Raw genomic sequence first — 25,451 nt, 5'->3', positions numbered from 1 at the left:
GTCCCAATAAAAAAATTTCTAACCACCAAATAAGCACCAGCTTAATATATATGTATAAGTAATACGACTCTTTCTCCTTAAATCTTGCACTATACATATAAACACGCGGAGAAAACGATTGATTCGAATACACTATCGCTGCTTGTCGAATGATTATTCCCCGGGACGATTGAACGGTTTCAAAAAAAAGAGAGAAAAAAAAATATAGTAACGAAAACAAATCATTTTGTGCAAGTCCAAGCGGTTCGAATTAATCGTTATCGAGCTCGGTTCGCGGTATAACAGCTAAAATTACACACTAAACAACATTAAATTGATAAATTAGATTAGTACTGGAGCTTCGAAAGGTCGAACACCACTTTAATTACTTCGGCTGATTGCCATAGTCAACGTAAACGCGAACCACTTCACCGCTGTACTTTCGTTGGCTCGGCATAAAGTAAAAGTCTGGTTGTTGGGGGCCCGAGCCATTGGGCCCCTTGTACCGTTGGTTCCTACGATCCTGGGTGTAGTAACCAGGCTGTGGGGGCGGGGGTTGTCGGGGCCCTGGGGCCCTCGGGAGGCTGTACGTTGCGCGGGGCCCGGTGATCTGCTGTGTGGGCCTGACGCCGTCGGGTTCCATGGCGGTTTCCCGGGGCCTCGGGAGGCTCGAGACGGGCGGAGGAGCTTTCTCCTCGGTCTCGAAGGCCTCGAAAGCGAAATTCGTATTAGCCCCAGAGTTGTAATCCTTCCACGCGTTGTTCGTGGTTATCAGCTGATCCTGTAACAAAAATTTTCCTATCTTTTAACCAGAGTTCCTCCTTGGGCCTGTCGACAACCTCTTTCCAAATAATTTTGTACTTGTGTAATTGAGAGAAAAAAAAAAAAAAAAAAAGGAGCCAGAAAAAAATTTGCCGTGTTTAAATTTCAGCTCTGCAGTCGCGTGCTTTCTCTTCATTTCATTCTACACCACAAGCTGTACAGAGTGAATTCCTAACGACTGCATGGTTCGTTGTCTTCTGAAATTTCAGGCGCATTAAATTTTAATTCAATCGTTAATAATTCACTCTGTATAGTGTAATCGTATTTTTAACTGCATAACACATGCCCTTGTCAATAAATTGTGCTGTGAATTTTTTATATTTTTTTATTTTTATATCATATCTAGCGGTGCAAAGGCTTCAATTATTATATAGAATTCGTGCAATGTGCAGGATAAACAGATTGATAGATTTAAACATACTCTGCAAGGATCGCGCCGAGTGTTATCGGCAATTTCGTTTACGGTATTTGGGTCGGAAGATGTTCGGTTAGATCTGCAATTTGCGAATGATTTATATCTAACGAGCGATTAACCAACCACCGTCACAAATGAAATTTTAAACAAATTAGTAAGTAAAACAATCGCCCCATTTTAGCGAGACAAAAAAAAAAAAACAAAGTAAAACAAAAAAAAAACAGTAATAATAATAATAAGAAGAAGAATAAGAATCAACATTTTATTGTCATTACTTTGCGATAACGGTGAAAAATTAAAAAGAAAATAACGAAAAAAAAAAAATTGCATAAACAAGCACATGATAGTAACACAAAAGATATAGAAGAAAGGATTAATGTACCTTGGTAGGGAAAATTGACATTCATAGATATGCTACCAGTTTGAGGCGGGCCGGTGCATATTTGGCGGAAAATGTTGGTGGTGGTTGTTGTATTGATAGTTGTTTTGACTTTGATGACGTAACTGCGACGTATTCGAGTTTGGGTGATGAATTGGATTCATTGAAGCAGGAGAAGAAGCCTGAAGTGGGAGCGCGTACACCCTCTGCGGGAGGAGCGGAGTCGCGTCAACCGAGTCAACGAGTCATGCAACATAAGCAAGCAAAGTAAAAAAAAAAAAAAAAAAAAAGTAAAAATAAAATGATAAACAAAAGGTCAGTTGGTTGTTTTTTTCCATTAATTTACTCTCAACAGCCTCATGAAGGTAACTAATTAATTCCAAACTACGTTGTCGTGTTGATACAACAAATTTATCAGGTATAATTCAATCCTACGTGTGCGGTCTTCTCACGCGTTTCATCGATACGGTTAAGCACAATGAGTGAAAAAATCACACGATTAAAACGCAACAATGAAGAAAAAAAATAAAAAAAAAACAAATTAGCGACAGAGACAGAGACAACAGTGATCGGGAGAAAAATAATTTTTTGGACGAACAAGTACCGGCTTCAACGAATTGATAAAATTCATTTTCTTCCATTCTTTTACGTTTAGTCACTTGCAATGTTCTTTCGGTACTTCTTCGTCGTTCAAAGTTACAAAGAAGGGCTTCTTTCAATCCCACTGGTTAACAAGTTCGTACGGTTAATGTTAGGTACTGTAGTGAAAAATTTTTACTCTCGGTTTTACCTTGGATGTTCGTTTCCTTGAACGATAAAGGGTGCAAGTCGCCTGGAGAAGCGCCAGTGCTACAAGAGCAGCTACGCAGCCCACGACAACGAACATTTTTGTCGAACCCAGTAGAAGTCCCGTTGTATCAGGCAACGAGGCCTCGTCCTCATCGGAAATGTCGGTGACTGAAAATCAGAAAGCAAACTATTGGTTTGGCGTCTTCTGGAGTGCCGTGATCATGTCAATCTTTACGGATACCATGATTCTAGTTCAGTAACCGTTCCGAACTTCGAGCGATAGTATATTTGCAAATGATCATCATTATTATGAGATGGACGGTAATTGGAAGGATTGCTACGTCAGGCGAACTGAGGAAACGAAATGCAAATTGAGATTAAAACTTTTAATTGATTCTCTCGGTTCGTACAACCGATAGTCGTTCGTTCACGTTTATATCCTCTTATTTTTCACCCCTTAGATTTAATTACCACGAATGTAAATATACCGAGAGAATAAAACGGCGATCGTTCGCGGACTTTCCAAACTTTAGCAATGTAATATCTCCGGATAAAGCCCTGGCAAAGTCGATTTATTGTTTAGACTCAACAATGGCTTACCTTGGGGCGCTTTGAAGACCAGATATTGTGGGTCTACCCGAAGGGTCCCAACGCGTCCAGTGACCAGTGTTTCGTTCAGGGCTCCTCTGGCCATCGCTTCCGTGTCTTCGGGCCTCAACGCCCGACCCTTTTCCTCGTTTTTGTCGACGATTAGGTTCATCTTGGCAACTATCGACTCTCCGTCAGATCTGCGACGGGCAAGAACGACGTCATACGTTATCAACCAAACCTTTGTTCGCTTGTTAGAAGGCCTTCCAACCCGTGTATATTCATGTACACTCACCTCTCGAGCTGGTTCAATTTAACCTCATAGAAGCCAGGAACCTTGCTCAGCGCCGGCCTAAAGCTGTCTGAAATCGTGTTTGATATCGTTTCGAACTCTGGAGTGTTGGGATCCGGCGCCTGGAACCCATCCCCCAGGTCCAAAAGCTTCACTTCAAAGTCGTAGACGAGCCTGGGAGGACCGGGAGTGGTTGGTGCGTCCTCGTCAAACTCTGAACGAGAATTGAACGAGTTTATTGAAGGACCTTACGAGGCCAACTTGAGCTGCAATTGAAGAGCGGTAAACTCACCGTCGCCGCAGGACCTGACGCATATTCTATCGCTCGATATCATCGGTACCGTCTCGTGTTTCTTGAGCTTTTTGTTAACGGCGTTGAAGATGCCTCCTTTGACGGGAAACATCATGTAGACGCAGTGTTCATCCGTGATTGAAATATCCTTGGAATCCCTCGTCGCCCGTTTCCTCGTGAAATTGAGGGTCGTAAAGCCGTCCTCGATTTTTCCAAACCGCTCAAGAATGTCCTGAGACTCGTCCAAAAGCGGGGAATTATACCCACTGATCCAGGTGTCCATGACGAACGGCTGACCAGTCAGCTTGTCGACCCATCCTATTATCGCGTCGGTTTGCGACTGGAACCAATCGCAAGGATGATTATCATACATCGATAGTTATTGAGACCAGTTCTAACGGATGAATAATTCCTATCATATCTGCTCACCATTTTTTCGTCATCGGACAATCCTATGCCCGTCCACTTGTCGGTGTGAGAAGTAACGATGGTGAAGGCCAGCACGTCCTTGAAAATAAACAGCACGTTATTTAAACTGCCAAATCCTCACCGGCGCTGTTTATGCGATGGACTGCAAAAAGGAACGGGAAAGAGACTGTGTTGGCCACGTTGTAACGTACCTTTTTGGCCTTGTAGACCCATCGTGCGGCGTACTCGCACGTACCGTTCTTCAAGGAACAATGTCGCGGATAACGCCATTCCCCGCCGCAGCCTCCACCTTCGAGTGGCGCGTGACCACCGGACTCGGTCTTGTTCTCCTCTGTGAGAATGTTGAATTTATCAATTACGATGAGTACAAGGAGCTGACCCATTTTCCGAGTCGGCTGCCATTAATCAGCAACACAGCTTGTACGTACCGAGGAAGTTTATGCTTGCGACGCCTCGCTGCGAGCTATGGCCGTGGTACTTGAGCTCGTCCGACTTGTAGAAGTCCTTCACGGACACTTTGCTCTTTTCCACACCGCTAGGGGGGTCGTGGACGTAGCTTCCTGGCTCCTGACCCTTGGCCCAGATCACGTGCATCGCCGAGTCGACTATCTCGTGGTCCGCGATTCCGGTATCGTTGAGTTTCTTCCTGAAGACTATTGTGGTCACGCCATCCTTCTCGAAGCCCATTGCCGCTGTGAGGTCGTCCTGGCCACCCCAGAACGCGTCCGGACGTGGCGTCGATCGATCTCTGGTATAATAATCTCCGATTCGGTGCGTCATGCCCACCGCGCTACCGATCACGATGTCCGTACAGTCCATCGGATTGAAATCGTGCTTAGGAGTGTATTTATGGATCGCCAGTGGTGTTGGAGCTTGGTAATTAAAAAATGTATCATTAGCAGACCGAACCGCGACGCCTATAACTGTAACCGAATATTGCTGTTACCGTCGGTCATTATTATCATCATCGATAATATTATTGCGGTCTTATGACACGCGGTGGATCAGACTATAGTTTTTCACGTCTGCCCGCCTCCAAGGAGGTAAGCAACAGTTGTATAACACTGACTCGGGCACGGTCAATTCTATTCGAAGCAACATTCATTGTTCTTTCAGAGAGGTACGATGTACAAGTCCCGTATTCAAAACTGCATTATGCATTATGTATAATTCCGTTTCAAATTACTAACGCAGGTACTCATCGCAAGTTCATCACATATATTGCATATTTACACGATGCATGTCCCACTTAAAATCATTATACATCATCTACACTACCAGCATCAACTACGTGTCGAAATATTACTCTACAAGTCATATATACAAAGCATAAAACCAATATCACTTTTGTTACCTTTTGTCGCTCCCGACTTCTCCTTTGGTTCCAGAGCTTCTGTGTTGAAATTAGGCTCGGATTTCGGCTCAGGATGCGGTTCGGTTACGGGTTCGGGATGAGGTTCGGATTTTGGTTCAGCGCTCGGCTCAGAAACCGGTTCTGATCTAGGTTCTGTCGTGGGTTCTGAGATCGGCTCTGATTTCAGTTTCGCATTAGGTTCGGATTTGGGTTCAGCATTGGGCTCGGAAACTGGTTCAGAAATGGGTTCGGATTCGGGTTCCGCAGAAGGTTCCGAAATCGGTTCAGATGTAGGTTCAGAGACGGGTTCGGATTTCGGCTCCGAAACCGGTTCCGATTTGGGTTCAGAAACCGGTTCCGATTTGGGTTCAGAGATGGGTTCAGATTTGGGTTCAGAAACGGGTTCCGACTTGGGTTCAGATACGGGTTCGGATTTCGGTTCCGAAACCGGTTCCGATGTGGGTTCAGAGACGGGTTCCGATATCGGTTCAGCGGTAGGTTCAGATTGAGGTTCAGAAGTAGGTTCAGATTTCGGTTCGGACGTGGGTTCGGAAACTGATTCAGAGACGGGTTCAGATTTTGGTTCACGATTGGTTTCAAAGTGAGGTTCGTTCACGGTTGTGATCCCAGTAAATGAATCGTGGGTTATTGAATCGGCTTCGGGACGGTATGATTCTGTGATGGAGGTTGGTTCAGGATTGGACGTATTTGGTTGAGGTTCAGCAGTGGTGTAAGTAGGCTCGCCGCTGGGCTTCCCTGTGCAACAAAGCAACAACTCCATGCAACTATTCACCTTCGAACCTTCACCGTTGTGCTTTATACATTTACGAAAATAATTCATGGTACATGGCTCATCGTTTTAGAGTCGTAATTTTTACGGGAAACAAGCTTGGGGGGGGGGGGGGGGGGATTTCGGGACGTTCAATTGGCCGTGAATAGAACGCGCAGAGGATCCAGTCCGTAAATTCTCGACCGCTTAATGGGTATGTATATTGCTTTGAGGTATACAAAAGTCGCTACCTTTACCAAGCCACGAGTTGATATCGGTAATTTTCACTTTCGCTTGCTTTCACCGAGCGTCAAGTTGTTGAAAGGTATGTTTGACTTGTTTTTGTACACTCTTTCTCGCCGGTATTTACGGTCATGGATCGTTTGTGCGTGCACACCGGCTTCCAATATCAGATTATAGGGCTGCTACAGAATTTTCGTCAATCATTCTACTTGGAGTGGGTAATCTGTTAATAAGTATTCAAATATCTAAATGGCTGCATGCTAACGTCTCGATATAATTCGTTCGTTCGCTTTACGCAGTGATTAATGTAGTGGGAATATGGTACTGACCCCAATGGGTTATAGACCTACAATAAGGCACGGGGATAAAAAGCTCGACTTTTAATCCCAAACTACTGGAACTGAAAAGCATCTCTTTCACTTAGTCGCAGCGTGCTGCGGCACAGTAACAGTATAAGATTTTCTTATATAAATGCCAAGAGAAACAACTGCGTCTGAGGTTCACTATATACGTACATATATCAACATCCAAGGTGTGCATTTACCTGCGTCCGTACAACTCATACGCTTATACATTGCAAAATCGTGGGAAACTCAAGAGAGTGCAATTTACTTTTACTCAACGACGCATATTTTACGTGCTATACAAGGGTTTCGAGCTACGTTCATAATGCAACGTTAGATACTAACTACAGTCCACTCACCAGTCGTCGGTTCCGTCTCCGCAGCTCCAATCGCTCGCTTCTTACGTCCTGGAAGAAAAAACCGAATCCAATATGTTACACTCCGAAAATCCTCACCGATCTTACCGATCATACTTAAAAAAATCACCACTCGCATACCTTGCTTACTGCTCACTTGGTAAGTGACGCTGGTGCGAACTGTGACATCGGAATCAGGTGGTGCAGCTCCGTAAGCCTTTGGTGATCTCCGTTTCGCCCCAGACTTTGAGGGCTCGGCTTCCGGTTCCGGCGTCGGTTCAGCCCCTGGTTCAGGGGATGGTTCGGCACTCGAGACGGGCTCCGATTTCGGTTCGGAAATCGGTTCGGCTTTCGACTCTGCGTGCGGCTCAGGCTCGGCTTTACCAGAGCCACTCGTCGGCTCTGCAACGCCTTCGGGTGCTGGTTCTGGTTCTGATTTTGGTTCCGGTTTCGGTAGCGGTTCACCAGGTGGATCTGATAGTTCGGGAAAAGCCTTGCAGTTCGGGTTCAGGCTCTTCGGTCGCCATCCAAGACCAACCCACGAAGTGCCGTTGACCACCATCACAGCCTCGAGCTCGTTAATGTCCTTAAGGATCCGCCAGTAGAGCTTGAAGTTGTTGGATAAGTTCTTCATGGTGTACGCGTCGAAGTTTATCTCCGTGCTCTTGATCGGTGATTCTGAAATCCGTGATAAACGCGAATGTGTTTATATCGTGTCGGTTAAAGCAACTCCTTGAAACCCCAGAAGAGTCTTCCACGACAGAAAGACTTCTTTCAGGCAACTTGTGTCAAGGTACGTTTCGGACTTCCGTGATATATTGCATCGCTTACTTTTGTTGCATCCAGGACCAAACCAGCCGATGTTGCAATAGCAATGTTTGGTCGGGGATGTCGTCCCCTTGTTGTCGACGCAGACCCCCTGCGATCCGCAGTCCGAGTCGTCGAGGCACTCCTCTTTGATTTGGCACCTGGGTCCTCGGTAGAATCTGTCGCATCTGCATTTTCCCACGAGGTATGTACCGTGCTTACTGCAGTCTTCTCTGTACTCTTTCTTCTCCAAAATCTGTTGGAGTACAAAACCATTTCGGTTATAGTACCGTAACACCATGTCGTGAAAGCCCGTCATTTACCACTCGCAAATTCTCACCATAGGTATGTATAGGTGGATGCATTTAATGATATACACAACCGTTATCCTCCGCGAAACGCTTGTCGGTGTACTTTGAAGCATATACGCAAAGGAGACGCTCGCGATCTTTTTATTACCGTTTCTCTTACGTACTGGATAATTTAAGGATCTTACACCAAACGCATAATATGCACTGTTCACTTTGTCCGAATGAACAAAATTACGCCCCGATATATGTATACTTTCGCTGCTTCGGATGGAAGGATCGATCGAAACTGCAGATACCAAGTGCAGGAACAGCTTATCTCGACGACCAATTTCAGGGAATTATTCGACTCTGTACGATCAAGCTCTCACTCTTGATTCACTTGAATTATAAACGGGATACATTTTTGTTGCACCCTTTCAACTGGTGTTCAATCATTCTTTGCTTCTGGTACTATCTCGTTATAAGAGAGTCTTAGGGTGGTTAGAGGAATAGGATTCCAAGAAATTCGTCACTCCAGCCTTTCCCACTACTGCCTGGAGAGCTCGGTAATCGAACGTGTGTGAGTGTGAGCGTGCCGATGATCACTGATCATCACCACTCCTCGTTATAAGAGAATCACAGTTATGTATTTGAATTCAGTGTCTAATCACGTATGATTCGACGCAGTTGCTCGTTGGCTTATACCGAGGAGTCCACACCAAGTTGAGAGACCTTATGTGCAAAGGTAGAAGGGTAGGGGAAGCTATAAAACTCGCTCAAGTGGAACTAAGGGGAAATTCTCTTATAACAAGGAAGTACTGTACCAAACTATATGGTCTGGTTAAATCTTGAATTGACTCACGTCGATGTCGGCGCAGGACCAGAACCTGTACGCTGATCCCCATTCTTCGGCCTCCCGTAGAAGTCTGATGGTGCAATCCCTGCACGTGAAGTTCTGAGGCAAGCTTACCGGGAATGATTGGGCCCTGAAAAACATATTCTTGGATTACCAATCAACGATCGGGTTCCTCCAGCACCATTTAAAAGAGACTCAAACGTACGTGGCATCATCCTCGACGAATTCGCTGATCTGGGTGACCGGGGTGAGATCGACGAGCGGTCTGTCGAGGGCGTCTAAAATCTGCAGCCTGAAGCCCCCCTGGAAAAAGAAAGACGAAAAATGTCACCTAATGGTAACGCAAGATGATTCGAAAGAATTAAGCAGAGGCTGGATTCTTCGGCGTCCAAAGAAAACGGGCCCAATCGACTTCTAGCCGTAGTGCAGATATACTATTTTTGACACGTATCGGTGTCAATTTACAGTACGCAGGGAATAACAATGACTCTTGTAGCTACTCGCTGGAGAACAGCTTTATGGCCACTGTACGGTGTACACCATGTTTCAAAAGTCATGCTGCAGTGGGCCATGGCCAGCTTTCAAGGTGCAATTCTGTTTTTAAAGGATCTATAAGGTTCCACGTTTCAAACGTAAAAAAACTGTTATAGGTTCATTCAAAATTTTGCAAATTGCGGTACAATTATGTTCGTCTATTGCGTTATTTTATCTGTAGATATACACTCGGAGAAAACTTATTGATTTAAAAGACAAAGTTTGTAGAAAATTTCCTCGTGAGAACACAATATTTTATTGCAAATAACAAAATTGTTTAGAAATGTAAAAAAATTTTACTGAATGAAATATACTCATAAGTACGAAATCTCGATTTTGATTTAAGCAATTTAATGAAATAACACTTTTTCTATAATATCATCAGAATATTGAATACGTTTTGGTGGATTCAACTAAATCACTTTGTACAGTTCACTAAATCTATTCGGTGGATCAAGATTAGTCAAAATCACGATATCATCAGAGCTACTAATTGATTACCGCTATCAAATAATATCTTGCAACGTAAATCTTTAAAAATAATTTTATTAGAGTTGCAATATACTCTCTAAAAGAAGTAAGACGAACAGTTATTAAGAAGGACTCTCAGCCTCTGTCTAGTATAATCAACAAAACTAAATCATTTGTGGTCTAATTCCATTAAATCACCTGGTCGATTCACCATGGCATATTTCTCTGTCGCTATTTTACGTGAGACTCAATTCATCTATCAAAAATCACACTGAAACGATAATTTTTTAAGTTACAACATCAAACCATCATTTTTCGATATACGGTATTGTGGTACGAAACCTTTTCTCAAACCTCACTAAACCATTTTGTTTTCCGCGCTCTACAAAATGGACTAGACTTTTCGGTTAAACCTATAATACTAAGTCTGACATTTCATCGGCAGCAGCAAACTTTGGTTAATCAGTATTAAAATTTTCTTCCGATTGCACACGAAGCGCAGTGTCGACGAAAGAATGCCCCGTTCAGTCCGGTTCTCGCTTCGGGCCAAACACGTAGTAACTCTTTCATGGATTCCAAGTGAAAGCTAGGCCGGTTGAAAAATCTCTCGTCGTAGGTACACGTTGAGGATAGGTATCAGGTGCGCGCGCTAAATTGTGCGTAAATATTTGCGCTGCACCTTAGCCGGCGCTTCATTGCGCGCGTTGTCTCGTCTAGTTTGAAAATTTCTCTCTTTTTCTTATCGCTTGTTTAAATTTCTGCCTCTATTTTACGATCCCTTTTTCTCGTTCATCCAGCAGCCTACGTATCCATACGTGACATGTGGCTTCGCTGTGACGAATTACAAAATGAAATAAAGAAATTCAAAGTCCTCGTGGGCGTCTCCTAACTAAATATATCACACGGCGAGGACACGCGGTGTTCGATCATCGGGATACCGATCTGCAAGAGGATCTCGACTACCGTAAGAAACGCACATCTGGATATTCCATTAGGATAATTTGCTAAGTGCTTCGGTTACGCGTCATGGTGTATCCGGGAAACGTCCCGTGCCTCTGGGATTTGTGGGAATTGATAGACGACCCAAAAGGACGTCGAGATCCTTCCAAAGCAGGTTGGGTGCGAAAGCATGCGAGGTTCGTGTAAAGCGAACGACGTCCCACAGCTGTTGACCTCAAACTTCTCTTGCTCAAGTCGCAGGATGAATGACTAATTGTGCACTGAACCTACGCGACTGTAATTATTATACCGCGGCCTCAGTCTTCGATTACAGAAATTCTCTCTCCTAGTATAGGTAAGTTAGAAATATATCTATTTCGTTGTTGAATTTTTCCAATCTTCTCCTTTCATCATTTACGAAAATAAAAAGACCAACAACCATCGAGTGTAAATGAATCGTGTTTTGCTTGGTAAAGTACAGACAGAGTCTTTCTGAATTCCATTCACGTGGTAGTAGGTAAAAATTAAAGAACGTAAAAGAGAGGATAAAATCTTGATCGCCATTGAAGAAGATATGAAAATCGGACTACAGATACATGATGTTTGGAAAAAATCTGAGGAGAGAAAGATCTATAGATTATCAACAACCATTTTCGATGTTCGATATAATTGTCGCAGTGAACCTTGGCGCTGTTCAAAGTGCGGGTATTGCAGTTAATAGATCGTTAATGGATCCGTCATCAGCGGAATAATCGGATCAGTGTAACCCTTTGATAGGGTAAATTCGTTCCTGGATGAATTAGAGCGACGAAAGTCTCTTACTCCGGATGCCACGATGTGGATCCAAGGTATGATCAATGATCGTCAGCATTGTTACAGTGGAAGAGTGAAGTGTAGTGATCAATTTCCATTCCTAACGCCAAAAAGAAAAGAGAGAAAAAAAAAACAACCTCCGAAATCCTAGTGTTGTAGGTATATATGTATTAGGGTGGGGAAAAAAACCGACTTTTTTTTTTTGTTTGAGTCTCGTGTGACAAAATGTTAGTTTTTAATGTTTTGAGAGCTCACTCCAAAGGACAGCTCAAAAAAAAAAATTTTAAGAGGTCGCACCAAATTTTTCAAATGTCAAATATCGTCAAAAAATTAAATTAAAAAAAATGTATTTTCAGTATTTTGTTTGATTTTCAATTCATGTCGTGGTGTATTGTTATCGATTCTTTCTTACTAAATAAAAGAACAAAAATGTATGAAATTTTAATATGAATATTAAAAGGTCGCTCGAAAAGATCTAAAGAAATGCACCAAAAAATTGAAAAAAAATTATGAGCGACCTTTCAAAATTCAAATTTTGAACTGAAACTTTCGGAAACTTATATTTTTTTTTGTCTATAAAGTTATACTGTAACGAGAAAAAAAATTTAAAAAAAAAAAATCGATTTTTGACGATTTCTGACGTTTTAAAAAGTGTGAAGCGATCTCTAACAATTATTTTTTGAACTGTCCTTTGGAGTGGGCTCTTAAAACATCAAAAACTAACATTTTGTCACACGTGACTCAGAAACAAAAAAATAGTCCATTTTTTTGCGCTACCCTAATACATATGTATGTACGTACATGTTGAGATATTCCACTCGCTTTGCGTAGGTTTGAGGCCTTGAATGACGATTCGGAGTTTAGAGTTTAGACTGTTCAGACTGCTCAGAGGATGCGAGACGACGACGACGCGACGTACCTACATATTTCCAATGTGATTTAACCGTAGTTCTCGGTAAAACTCCTCTCACGTTATTACGTGTTTCAATCGTTAATAATACGCGTATTAATAAACCGAGGAATGACGAATGTCGGGAATCCACTTCGGACTCTGGCGGTTGTAAGTAATTAGCGGGAATATTTTTTCGGTTTTGTATGTACCAAGCTTGTTATCGCGTCGCGGTGAGATGACTCGTCGAAAATGCAATCGGTATCGAAATCGCCAGACGTTTAGTGAAAATTTAAATCTGAGGAAAAAGAGGAGAAAAAAATAACGAAAACGACGCGTGACAATTGAAAATTATTTCCCACGATGAACAGCATCGAATATCGCTAATTAAATCCGTCCCGTCGACTCGACGCGATATATAATTCAACAATAACGATGACGTCGACGATTTGGATTGTGCAGCGTAATTTAATCGCCGCTGTGGAAGAGCAGTTTCGACCATCGACGTTCGACGCAAAAATCGTTTCGCACTGCACAAGGCACCGCAAGTCTACACGCCGAGGAATGTTCCTTCACCCTCCACGACGACGTACCTACCTACACGTTCCTGAAATCGAACCGCATTACGTCGTACGATGATTCGCGCAACTGCAGTCTAACGTTTCGCATGACCGAGCAGAGAGAAACGGTTTTGAAATTGAAGAATTTTCAACGCCGTTTTATCCGTCAGATCTCACCGCTCATCGGTGGTTGAAATGGTTCCACCGATATCCAGAAATCCAATATTTCCACATCACAGCGACGCGACGTAGAATAAAAATAAACTCTCCGATCCGTGACGTAGATCGTCGATCGGAAATTCAGTTTTTTTTTTTTTTTTTTATTCCTCATTCCTAATTAATCCGAAATGACCTCACGAGTCAGTCTGCAGGATCATCGTATCGTCATCATCCTCATTTTGTTCCTCGGTTTGCCTTGCCGCAGCTTTTTAACGTTCATGCTAATGCCCGGAATAACGCTTTGCCTCGACTCGATGTCGATTCGCGTTAAGGTATAGAGACCATGAATCGAACGGTGGTATGAATTTGACTCCCACAGACACATGGATAGAGGTTACCTACGTTTATACACTCTACATTTTATAGGTACACATATATATCCATATATATATATATATATATAGACGTATATGTATTACATTATACATGTCTGTCAGCCGCGCACGAGCGCAACTGAAATAGGCATCGTTTTAACCGCTATGTATATGCGGAAGAAGAAATAAGAAAGTAACGAACAGGCTTTAGTGAACATTCCAATCGACTTAACCGCTGTAACGTTTTTTCTTATCTTCTATACCCTATGTATATATGAAAGAAAAAAAAACTTGTGTATTATAAAAAATTGTCAGATAATATTCGATTGTTGTTTCGTTTATTCGTTCCCCCTTCTATTGTGTTATATTTTAAAGTAAATTTTAATTTTTAAATAAATTTAAATGTTATCGAATATAATATTCGATTGTTGTTTCGTTTATTCGTTTCCCCTTCTTTTCCCTACTTCATGCGTATTATATTTATTACAATGAAATGATATTCTTTCAATAGATTCTATACCATTTTACAATAGTATATAGGTATATAATACACCGGTACGATGAATTTATTTCAGATGCAGAGTAGTTACGTAAACCCGATTCGGTGTTTTTAATTCTTTACTTCTTTATTTATTGTTTTTTTTTTTTTATTTTTTTTTTTTTCTTTGTTTCTGCAGTTTTCATCATTTCATATTATAATCAACCGGAAACTCGGAGTTCAACGCTATTACGCTTCGCGATGAAACACATCCATCGAAATGAACAACGTTTGGTATTTTCCTTTCAAAAATTTACGTACCTAGTATTCTCAATCCGAGAGGTTTTTTTTTTTTTTTTTTTTTTTATATATATATTTTTTCTTCATCATCTTCATCCTACGAAACAATTCAAATTGACACAATTTACTTCGCAATTTATAGTACCTGAAAAAGTTTGCCATTTAAATTGGATACGTTATAATAATCGAATGATTATTGTAAATTCGTTGGTGGAAAAAAACAGACGATTGAAATCTCATGAAATCATGAATAATCAATACAGTCTTCTTCTTTCTAATTCTTGCACAGTATATACGTCGCAATAAATAACTAGGCTGTGGAATTTGTGTAGACTTGACGATTTCGAAAAATATATTTTTCTCAGCCAATAACAGTCAGTGTGAAAATGTAATCACGATTTTAATACTAAAAAAATTTAATGTTCAATTCCGTAAACATCACCGTTTTTTTTTTTTTCGTTTAAGTTTCATTCTGTCAATATAGTCTAATAACAGTCTAATCAGTTAAAAGTTTCGTACCTATATACAAGTAAGATATGATTTACCGTCAGGATGGATGAAAAGAAAAAATAAAAAAATCGAAAGAAAAAAAAAAAAAAAAAAACCAAAAACCAAGGAAGGAAAATAAGACAGAAATAATTTGTTTACCGTTTTTTCACCTGCAAGCAACAGCGGACGGGGATTGCCGATGAAGTATAATCTTCTTGACAGAGGTGAGGAGGTGATATTACATTGCGAAGAATCGGTTTGTATGTTGTTTAAATAATAGGTGTGTGTGTGTGTGTAAGTGTGTGTGTGTCGGGTATTTTGCAAGGCGTTGGAATTTTTATACGAAAGACGACGTTGTGCGCTTTGCTAAATAGCGGGTGTTTTCTTAAGTGAATAATTCAACGCAGTGATCCTGCCTTGAAGAGAGGAGCGTAGGCCGTGTGTCGACCCGCCTCCCTTTTCCCCGCGAATATGTCGTAACTCGTAACAACTTACACCACTCGCATGTTCTAGGTATTTATAAAACTATATAATAGATAGTCTCTCGGATGTAAAGTCTTTGGGAAAGAGTCAACGTTTCGTTGGAAATAAGGAAAAGAGCCTGCGAACGTGAAATCAATTCCGTTTCCTTAAAAAAAAATTCGTTTAATTTAATTCTCAAAAATCACAATATTTTTATCAACTAATTCGAAATTATGAAATTTTTAAACACAAAATTATCTTAACTAACTAGAGTGGCGCATTATCGAATTGTTGACTCTTTTTGGACGCTTACGATTTGATCCTGGGTTAATGTTAATTGGGTTTGAAAATTTAAAAACTCCGATTTAGGTAATAAAAAAAAAAAAAAATAGAAAACAAATTCGGCCGACGTTTTTCTTAAGGGGGGGTCGTTTTGTGACATTCAATGGATTTTTTCCACAGTTTTTGTGGTGTTTACAAAGTAGAATGTTAGAAAAAAACATGAAATGATTTTCAGATGGTCAGGTTTTAACGCTGGTCAAATTGGCATGGAATACTCCATATATATTCGCGTTCGTCATTATATTTGGGAAAAAGAAGAAGAAAAAACGAAACTAGCTAAAGCAAAAGATTAATCTAAAAACCCCAAATTTTATTGATCTTTGCCAAATTATATCGGCGATTTGATAATTTTGCTTTAGAAATTTAAAATGTCGATAGAGAAAAAGATCAAGAAAAAGATCGAAACGGTTACGTGTTCTTCACTGCATTCGCGTTCGCAGTTGGTGAGTCTGTAATAAGCCGATATTGTAGCCTCTACGTGCCTTTCAGACTGAATTCCGATGGTCTTAATGGAGTGACGTCACCATTACAACCTGCTACATACCTACATTTTTCCAAGTTATGATGTAGGACCGCAAGATTTTCAAAGAAAATAATTTACCGCGTGTTTCTAAGCTTCCTTTCAACGATTCACCGATCCTCGTTGCCTTCGGGAGATACAAAGACCTTGGAATCACCCATACGACCGTCTCATGTGGAGCACATTGTGCACCTGCATTCTTTCATACCTTATAGATCGAATGCGGCTCGATGATTAATGCCATTAAATAATCGACCGAGAATTTCAATCGGTGTTACGGATCGTGAAACAGCCGTTGATTGGCTCTCGCCTGTATGTCTCTGCCTTTTTTTTTTTTCTTTTTTTTTCTTTTCATTTTTTCTTCGCGGTTTTTATACGCTATCGACACTAAGATGCGTCTCGTTTGCATTGACGGGATTATGACTGGCACCTTCTTATAATATTTTACAATTTGCAGGCTATTGAATTTTATATATTCGAATCGAAATCGGCGAAAAAAAATAATCATAATAATGTTGTAACGAATTTATTGACAACGCCGAAATATTGCAATTCTTTCAAGAGTATTCAGGGATCTTTGAAAGAGGGTGAATCACAGATTCCATTGGCATGAAAAAATGTGAATATTATTAAGTGATCCAGAGCTATGCATAGAGTGTGATAATAACATCGTGAGTCAGCTCAAAAAAAAAAAAAAGAATAATATCTTAATCGAATTTCGAACTACAAATTTAGACTCGTTATTAACGATTTTTTAAAGCTCTTGGATACCATATTACACGAAAATATCACGGTTTTTTTTATTTTAAACCACCATAATCGATCCACCATTACAAATTTTGGAAGTCTGGCCTTGAATTCATTATCGATAACCCAAAGCTCCCCGCCAATCAATTTCTAGTAAAATCGGAATATTTTTAGATTTCTTTCCACTTTGTTGAATCGCTGTTTTGGATTTCACAATGACGGATACCAATTTTCATCCAAATGTTTTTAGTTTTTTTTTTGTTCTCAGCTTATTGAATACGCCAAATATAAATTTTGCAAATCTAACCTTAGATTCGAGATTAGGGAGCCAAAAAACTTCGCGTACCAATTTTCATTCAAATCCATTCATCCATTCTCAAGATATCATCATTAGTATTCGATTATTTTGTAATTTTGTAATTTAAATGATTGAAAAAGTACTGATCCGATCAAAACAAAAATGTGATCTGTTCTAAGTTTAGAAAATTCGCGTAAAAATCATCGGATTCCGGTAAATCGTTCTCGAGAAAAAAAAATCATCAGACAAAAAAATTTCATCCTATACAAACATACATCGATCCAAAAATTATTGGAGATTGAGTTTTTCTCTGAAACCAGAGAAACGGGAAGTCAAAAAGAAAAAAAAAAAAAAAAACAATAAATAAATGAATAAAAATTTGATAATTATAATTCGATTCCGATCATCCGATTGCTCCGGATTGCATCATTTTGTGAAACAAGTCATCCTGGAGCACACGGAGTGAGCATGAAAAGGTTCGTTGAAATCAAGGATGTGTTATACCAGAGTTCCGGCGTTGCCTTATGGATAACGGAAGTTGCATGGCACCGGAATTATTCATTACCAGCACCAGTTACCATTGTTTTGATCCTGAGTTTACACACACACACACAGCTGAGTTGGTACTACAGCTGGAGGTTTCGTTGACCTCTTGCCGATGATTTTTATCCGTCGTGCTCGAGAAGCGAAGTGCAGCGCAGTAGTAAGAAGGTGAGGAAAGTTGCATATAATAACCACAATAAAGCAGAGAAACTCACCCTGTGTGGATACGCGAGATGCCAGGTGACGTTGAAGCTGCTGCCACTGAGAAACGAGGTTCTGATGTCACCTGGAAAAATTTCCGAAGGTTAAAACGTGCCCCTTAGCGCATCGAAATTCCTTGCGCTTCACTTTTCAACCCCCGGGTATAGATTCGAAGTTCTTCGAAGCCTTAAGGGGTGGCTTTTAAGGTTGTCTTACTGTATATCTTCAGATATCAAAGTCCACGTATTTTAAAAGTAAAAGGACTTGGAAGCCCCATTTTATGCACAATTATAAGCAAAAAGACTACAACACATTCTTATTTGATGCAGAAGTAAAGAAATGGCACAAAAACTACGAATTTACTATTACGATTTCGTAGTTTTCCTGCTATTTATTTACTGTTACTTCAAATGAAAATTTGTTGCAGTCTTTTTGTTCAGAATTGTGCATAGAATAGGGTTGTTGAGCCCTTTTGGCGTTTAAAACACGCGGACTTTGATATCCAGGACACCCCTTAGTCTCGTTATAATTTCTCGCCGTTTATGTATAAAAAATGTAACTAGTCTCGGACAAAAACTTGATATTCAATTTTCTCCGCAAAGTTGCTCCGAGCTTGCTGGAAATTCAATAAAATTTTATACCAGTAATTTTCTCGCCGTCCAAACGGCATCGAGCAAGAAACACTTTTAAACGTGTGCAAAAACGCGGAGCTTAAGCAGGTTGCAGGATGTGCCGTTTTCCGCAATTTACTTGCGTTAAAAATACTCGAGAGTAATTTGAAGAGAAGTGCCAGGAGGCTGGGCCAGTTACTTAGGCAATAAACTCCGCTGATGCTCGAGCGTAAATATCGCGAGTACAACGCGGTTTGTACGTATGTATGGATACATATCCTGGCAACCATGTGTGTGCATGTGCATAATTTCAACGGTACAACATGTTGCGATGCTGATGCAATTTGTACCCGTGATGCGGAAACCTGCAGGAAAGAATTTCTACCCCTGTTAATTGCGTTTCGTGTACAATCTTATAAATTTAATACGACCGTTTCGAATTTAGGTACAAGGTGTGTTAAACGTCCCGCAAATATCTCGATGTTATCGAAAGTTGCAATTCCGGCAATTTTGTAATATCAAATTAAAGTCAAGTCGAGTCGCAATTTTTCTATTTTAAATTCATTAAATCCTTTTAACACAAGTTTGATTTGGGTTTCTAGCTTAGGGGAGGGTGGGGCAAAGTGGGCCTCTTAAGAAAGTAAGACCTAAAATGAGAATAAAATATTTGGAGTAATTATCATTTCCGAATAGTTCATATTCAACAAAAAATTAAAATGGTTAATTTTATCTCTTGATATTTGAAAAATTCGGGAGGCCCACTTTGCCTCAAATTTTTTGAGGTATCAAAAATTTTAAGCCCGATAATTAACTCCCAGAATTCCTAGTTGGACTGTCACTTGCAATTAGTTCGGTTCTCATACTGCAAGATGCTGATCGTTTAGAGATTTCAGTCTATTGTTAGCCAAAAATGGAATCATTAGATCACAAGAAAAATTGCAAACTAGGAATATCACTTCGATTGCAATTGAAACAGGAATCGTACGACTGGTTCTCAAACCTATAGACTAGGATCTCATTTCAATACAAGGATGGTCTCATCACGTCCTTCAAGGTCCTATTTTGCTTACATTGCAGTCGTAATCTCGATTTGAGAAGCATCAACGCGGTAAAAAAAAATGGCAAAAAATATGAAAGCTGCAGGGATTAGTTACGGAATATTTAAACAAAATTGGGTGGCTCTTTAATTAGTATTGCAACTCTTTTTCTTCGTTCCACGATTATTCTTTACAACCGTAAATTCACGACGATGGACGTACGGTGACTTATCTATACCAGCGATCGATATCTCGCAACGATCATCGGACGAAAGCGATTGCATGCAGCAATTTTTCTTGGCTTTCACGCTAACACTGACAGCATAAAATCAGCTGTAACTATACAAAATATTTTCGGATTTGTCTCGCGCCGTTGCTTTGTGCAAACTCGGCGTCGTTAATTGGCTGACCAAAAATTTTCGTAACCCTGCGTTAAATTGACCGTTTAATTAACATTTTCCATATTTCCCTTACGTCTTATATTCGTCCGTTTCTCTTTTCCACGGATCGATCGATTCTCATCGCTAAACATAACTGAAGCTAAAACGTACAGAACTAAACGCTTGTCAACGATCTCTTCGTGTACACCTAATTAATTCGTCTAATTTCTTTCTTTTTTTTTTCCTTTATTTAAATTCGTCGGTCGATCGATTCAAAGATATTTAAAAGATACATTATATTCAAAGATATAAAATGTAAAAATATCTAGCCACAAACGTGATTCGACGTATAGGTATATCCAATTTGCCCGAAGCATGAAATTTTCCATCGATCGGTTTACGGTTTATACCTATTGCACAGCCACAACTACTCACGTACCTATTTCGTGTCTAACAAAACTGTTCAAAAATACAAATTTCGAAATAACATTCGATGGTAGAGTCACCTCTGGTTATTGACTAAAAATGTCGATCATTCATGCATCGGATGATGCAGTGAAACGATAACGTCTCTATATTTTCTCTCGCGAATTGCTCGTTTCTGCGTGTTAAACATAGAATGCGATTAGTTCGTAAAAGGAAATTAAGGGGATGAGAAAATCTTATTGTTAATTAGACGCGAGGTGGGACTTACGACTTGGTAAATCGTGGGCTACAGCTGATTGTGCCGGAAGTGAACGCGCTGGCACAAGACTAAAATGAATTGCAAATCGTTAGTTCCATACCAGAGATTTTTACACTTTCTTCGCTCATTGTCAGAGCTGCTGTTTTCATCTCTGTCTACCTTTCGTCACAATAAAACAGCCATGTATAATATGAAGCCAATGTTGGAATCGAAACTTGAGAATCTCATTCGCATCGTAAAAATCTCCAATTTATTGGCTAGTGAACAATAAACGGTGATCACTGGTGACGCCTTTCCATTGTCTGGAATTTTTTACGTAAAGCTCGAACGGTCGATTTTTTATTCCAATACGTAACATTGAATTTACTATATACTTGTAAATGTAGCGCTGTTGATAAACAGGTTATGATAATTTTGTAAATAATGGCCGAAAAATGTAAGACGTTTATTTTACAAGCCGCTTTATATTTATAGCAATAAACTTGTTCGTTGACTGAACTTTCAAATTCTTGGTATAAAATTATTTATTTTATTTTGTATTTTCTTTTTTTTTTCATTTTTTTTTTTTTTCCACCATCAGTTTTCTAAATTAATATTTTTCATCGAAGATTCATCCGTTTTTTGTCGATGAATACAGAGAAACGTAAAGATACCTGGTAGTGTTCGCTTCCGACTATAACTTCGCGATGAAATTTAATTGAAAAACGATAATTTGCTTATATTAATAACATATATTTAAACAACTAATAATAAGCTGTTAAATTCATCACCAGAACCTTAACTATGAAATAGTTTTACCTTCGATAATAGCAAAAAAAAAAAAAAAATTATTACATCAAGCTGTTTTTCATTAATTATAATTACCAATACTTGTACAATTTTCAATTACAACAAATATCATAAATAATTACTTTTCTCAAGGCGTTAATATTTATTGAACGGTTGTGGAATTTCTGAGGGTTTTGCGAAGTCGTTAATTCATTTAACAAGAAGAAAAAAAAAGAGATAAAAGAATCGATTTTTTTCTTATTTCACCCTCCATATTCGTTGGGCATAAATTTACACCCATATACAAAAACCCTCCGTTATTTGCCGCATAACTCGAATCGCTCGAATATGCAAATCCGGACACTCTGGGTTCGGGTTGCTCTAACGGTGGTCGTCAGAGTGCTGCTGCAGCGAGTGATACAGGTTTTAAGATCCACCAAAACGCCCACGCGAGTAGCGAGTGACTCGTCCGATTTTTTCACGCCATCTCTTTCGCTGCGACACCCGGTCACGTCCTTGTCTTTGACCTTTTCCTCCGTCATATTGCAAGTAATTTATTCTCATAGCGCAGCTATTCCCGCGGTGACTCGATAACAGCGATCGCATTGTAATGCGATATTGGAAACGAGCTCCTTGCGACTGACTCGTCGAACTTCGCAACCTTCTCAAATTTCATATTTTTAAAGAATTTCGCTTACCGCGAATTTGCCATTTTTTTACATTTTTTTATTGTTACGGAATTGTTTTTGAAACGAATGATTTATGGAATTATTTCGACGGGGTTGGGGTTGCGATTTTGAAAATTTCCGGAAGCGCCTAATTCCGAATTATTTGGTGGCGAAAATTGAAGTAACGAAATGAAACTTTTACTTTTTTTTTAAAGTTCCGAAATGCAATATTTCAAAAATTTAACTTCTGATATAGAGCAAAATTACGAAAGATAAAGTTTCGGTGGAGAGAAATTCCGAAAGTTGAAATACATACTAGCGCAGAGGAGTTTACTCGACGAGTGGGTGGAAAAAATTTGAAAAAAAAAAAAAACGAAAATCAAAATTAAAAGGATTCCCAGGAATGTAAAAATATCGAAAACCTAAAGCAAAGAAAGATCAAAGTTGTGAAATTTGACCAATCCAGAAATTCACAGAACTTTCAATTATCGGTCATTCGGAATTTCGATGTTTCGGATTTTCAAACTTTCTCATTTTCGCACTTTCGGAACTTTGACGTTTCGTAAAAGTTTAATTTCTTAACTTTAACTTTTGTCAGCAAAAATGTTGCAATTTCGCGCTTTCGAAAGGTTTCAAATCCGGTATTTCGTCGCCGCCTCTAATTGCACGCGTATTTTGCGTTTCTTTCTCTCTTGTTTTTTCACTTAGTTTTTAATGAGTTTTTTCGAGCTATCGAATCTATCGTTCTACTTATATATATATACTGGTCCGAGTTATAAAAGAAGCGGAAAAGTTTTGTCATCTCGATTATTTCCAGTCTATAAATTTTCCACAGTTTTCTTATCGACAATATTGTTAAATTTATAATCGAGTTTAATAAACCGAAGGTGGTTCGAGCCATTAGAGAAAAAAAGCAGAGCTTTCTTGCCGATTCCGATAGTTTATCGAGTGATTTCGCACGGTTTCAATTTATTTCTCATACTCGTAAAAGTAAAACTGTTATTGTGCTTCGTTAATTCCGATCTTCGTCTTTCGTCGATATTTCTTTCTCATGCAATTTGTCCGGTACATAGCGTGCGTTGCACGTTCCATTCGACATTGCAGCGAGCAAAACGTCGTGCAAAAAGTAGCCGTGAAATCGAGGCGTCGAATCGGAGAAGAGCAAAAAGTGATTTGGGCTGCACGTGCCGGTGTAGCGTGTCTCTTCTGCATTTCTACGTCTCAAACTCATTCTTACAGAGCCAATTACCTCTGGGACAAAACGGTTTTTCGATCTTCCGCGGAAGAACGATTTTCTTCGACAGCTGTTAGGCGTTAGATCGACTCTGCGGCGCGGGAACTTTCGTTCTTTTCGTGCAGCGAGAGAAAATTTTATTTTCATATAAAAAGAAAGAAATAAAGAAGATAAAAATGTAAGAAATTTATAACAAAAAAAAAAAACAAAAAAAGAAACGACTAGAAAACATATGTCTGAAGTGATTGAGGTAAAATTATAACGGCCATTCTGAATAATCGAGTGCGATTATTTATACGCACGCAGACTCAGTTTCGAGAGTGAAATTGCAGGTCCATAAACCAACTGGTATTATAGGATTTAATCTATATATATATGTATAAGTTCGAATATTTTCACTTCGGTATGTAAATAAAAATTCTCATTTGCAAGGAAATACGATAAATAAGTGTAATTATAGATGAACCTGTCACGGATCCTGCAGGTTTTTGTCAATTCCCTGGCTTTCCGAAAACCAAAAATGAAATTCCCGGACACCGCAGCGTGTAACGTTCATAAACGAGCGTATGATTTATCATATACGTGCCTCCGTGTTAGCGGGAGAAGGTACAGCAGTCAGTTACCTAATATTCGCTTTCAAGGACCTCAATTTGATCGTCATTAAAGGCCGTGCCTGCGTAACGGGCGATATATGCAAAACTGCACGAATTCGGCTTATATATAGTAATCTTTATAATATGGAACTGCGAGAGATCGAGACGCTGATAAAGTCGAGAGGATGCGATTAAAACAGCGGTTTAATCGCGAAAAGAAGAAGAAGAAGAAGAAGAAGAAGAAAAAGAAAAAAGAAACCAAAAAATCAGACCGGAATCGCTTTCTATATGGAACGACCGCGTGACCCGCGAACTCACTTTTTTACACTCCGAACCGAAACGTTTCTTTCCACTTGCCGCGTTCGGCGAGATTTTTGCGATAAGGAAGATTTTAGGTGTGAGTATAAAGTACTCGTTCGCAATTATTATCCCTGTTGCGTCAGAATCAGATACGCGTATAACGGAGAAACGCCTCGGAGATTCCGCAAATGAATTTCGTAAAGAAAGAAAGAAAAAGAGAGAAAAAATTTAAAAAATTAAAAAAAAAAAAAAAAAACCCTCAAGTGATTAAAAAATTTTCCGCATCGATCGAAGTTACGGAAATTAAAGTTGAATAATTTTTTTTTTTGGGTTTCCCTTATTCTGTCATAATTCCATCCTTAATTTTCTCGAGGATTTGATTTTTATCCTTTTCTTTTTTTAAAAACTTCCTTATCTTGCGACAAGAGCATCGGAATAATTCAGACGTTGTTCGCAGTAATTTTCTTTATAGCGCTAACCACGGATGCCTTGCCACCTGAAGTAATTACCGAAGAATGCCGCTCAGAGAGCGGCTAAGACTAACGTTAGTAGACAAATACTCGGCGTAGTGAAAGTCAGCTCGAATCGTATACAAGCGTCCCCACGCCTCGCCTCCTCAGCTATTTAATGCCGTTTTCCCATCGACCATCGGCCGCCGGATAGTATCTTCATCGCACTTCTACGTTGGCTAATAACGCATGAATGAGTGGGTTCATTCCTATGATGAACGTTCGTCAAACGTCTTCGAAATTGGCCGAAGCCCAAACCGCGGCTTTCTCATTTTCGCCACCAACTCGAAAACCTCACCTTTTGGCATTCCGCAGGGTCCTGGTGTCCTGGCGTTGTCCAGGAAGTCGAGGTCGTACTTCCTCGCCCGAGGAAAAGTCAGGGCGACGTGGCCTAGCGCCGATTGGAACAACGCCACACCCAGGACGAGCACGAAGAGGAGGATCCTCGTCGTTTCGACTCCGTTGGGACGCAGCATCTTTCCCAACTGTTTCTTATCTCTTTCTCAAATCAACGATTACTGGACGTTACCGATGCTTCTTCTT

General features: G+C 39.9%; 1 protein-coding gene across 8 annotated transcripts; it reads right to left on the bottom strand.

Annotated features, from left to right (window-relative positions):
* Positions 1 to 186: 186 nt before the first annotated feature.
* LOC124410271 lies at positions 187 to 25,429 on the bottom strand. Of its 8 annotated transcripts, XR_006929589.1 has the most exons (19): positions 25,207 to 25,429; positions 18,138 to 18,208; positions 9,210 to 9,307; positions 9,011 to 9,134; positions 7,883 to 8,114; positions 7,193 to 7,729; positions 7,055 to 7,102; positions 5,761 to 6,095; positions 5,340 to 5,688; positions 4,414 to 4,857; positions 4,177 to 4,316; positions 3,986 to 4,063; positions 3,557 to 3,896; positions 3,268 to 3,478; positions 2,985 to 3,172; positions 2,386 to 2,552; positions 1,599 to 1,801; positions 1,223 to 1,295; positions 636 to 760 (listed from the first exon to the last, which is right to left on the bottom strand). XR_006929589.1 is itself a non-coding variant. In XM_046888508.1 (18 exons), the coding sequence occupies exons 1-18, from the start codon at positions 25,382 to 25,384 to the stop codon at positions 365 to 367; spliced, it is 3,648 nt and encodes a 1,215-aa protein (XP_046744464.1). In that variant the 5' UTR covers positions 25,385 to 25,428; the 3' UTR covers positions 187 to 364. The 8 variants fall into 8 exon arrangements, 6 of the variants coding, with proteins under 6 accessions (XP_046744464.1, XP_046744461.1, XP_046744462.1 ...); XM_046888508.1 differs by lacking the exons at positions 1,223 to 1,295; positions 1,599 to 1,801 and having other exon boundaries at positions 187 to 760; positions 5,340 to 5,460; positions 5,605 to 5,640; positions 5,857 to 6,095; positions 25,207 to 25,428; XM_046888507.1 differs by lacking the exon at positions 1,223 to 1,295 and having other exon boundaries at positions 628 to 760.
* Positions 25,430 to 25,451: the final 22 nt, after the last annotated feature.

This window comes from Diprion similis, chromosome 9 (assembly GCF_021155765.1).
Source record: "Diprion similis isolate iyDipSimi1 chromosome 9, iyDipSimi1.1, whole genome shotgun sequence".
NCBI lineage: Eukaryota > Metazoa > Arthropoda > Insecta > Hymenoptera > Diprionidae > Diprion > Diprion similis.
This window is presented reverse-complemented; position numbering and strand designations above follow the sequence as displayed.

What these genes read in the sequence shown, in the direction of transcription:
- LOC124410271 (XM_046888504.1), bottom strand. Translation starts at nt 25,384, where the DNA reads ATGCTGCGTCCCAACGGAGTCGAAACGACGAGGATCCTCCTCTTCGTG. An exon ending in ATCTCGCGTATCCACACAGG is followed by an intron (nt 9,308 to 18,137) that starts GTGAGTTTCTCT and finishes TTCTTTTTCCAG; the next exon opens with GGGGGCTTCAGGCTGCAGAT. An exon ending in GAAGTCGGGAGCGACAAAAG is followed by an intron (nt 4,858 to 5,339) that starts GTAACAAAAGTG and finishes TTAATTACCAAG; the next exon opens with CTCCAACACCACTGGCGATC.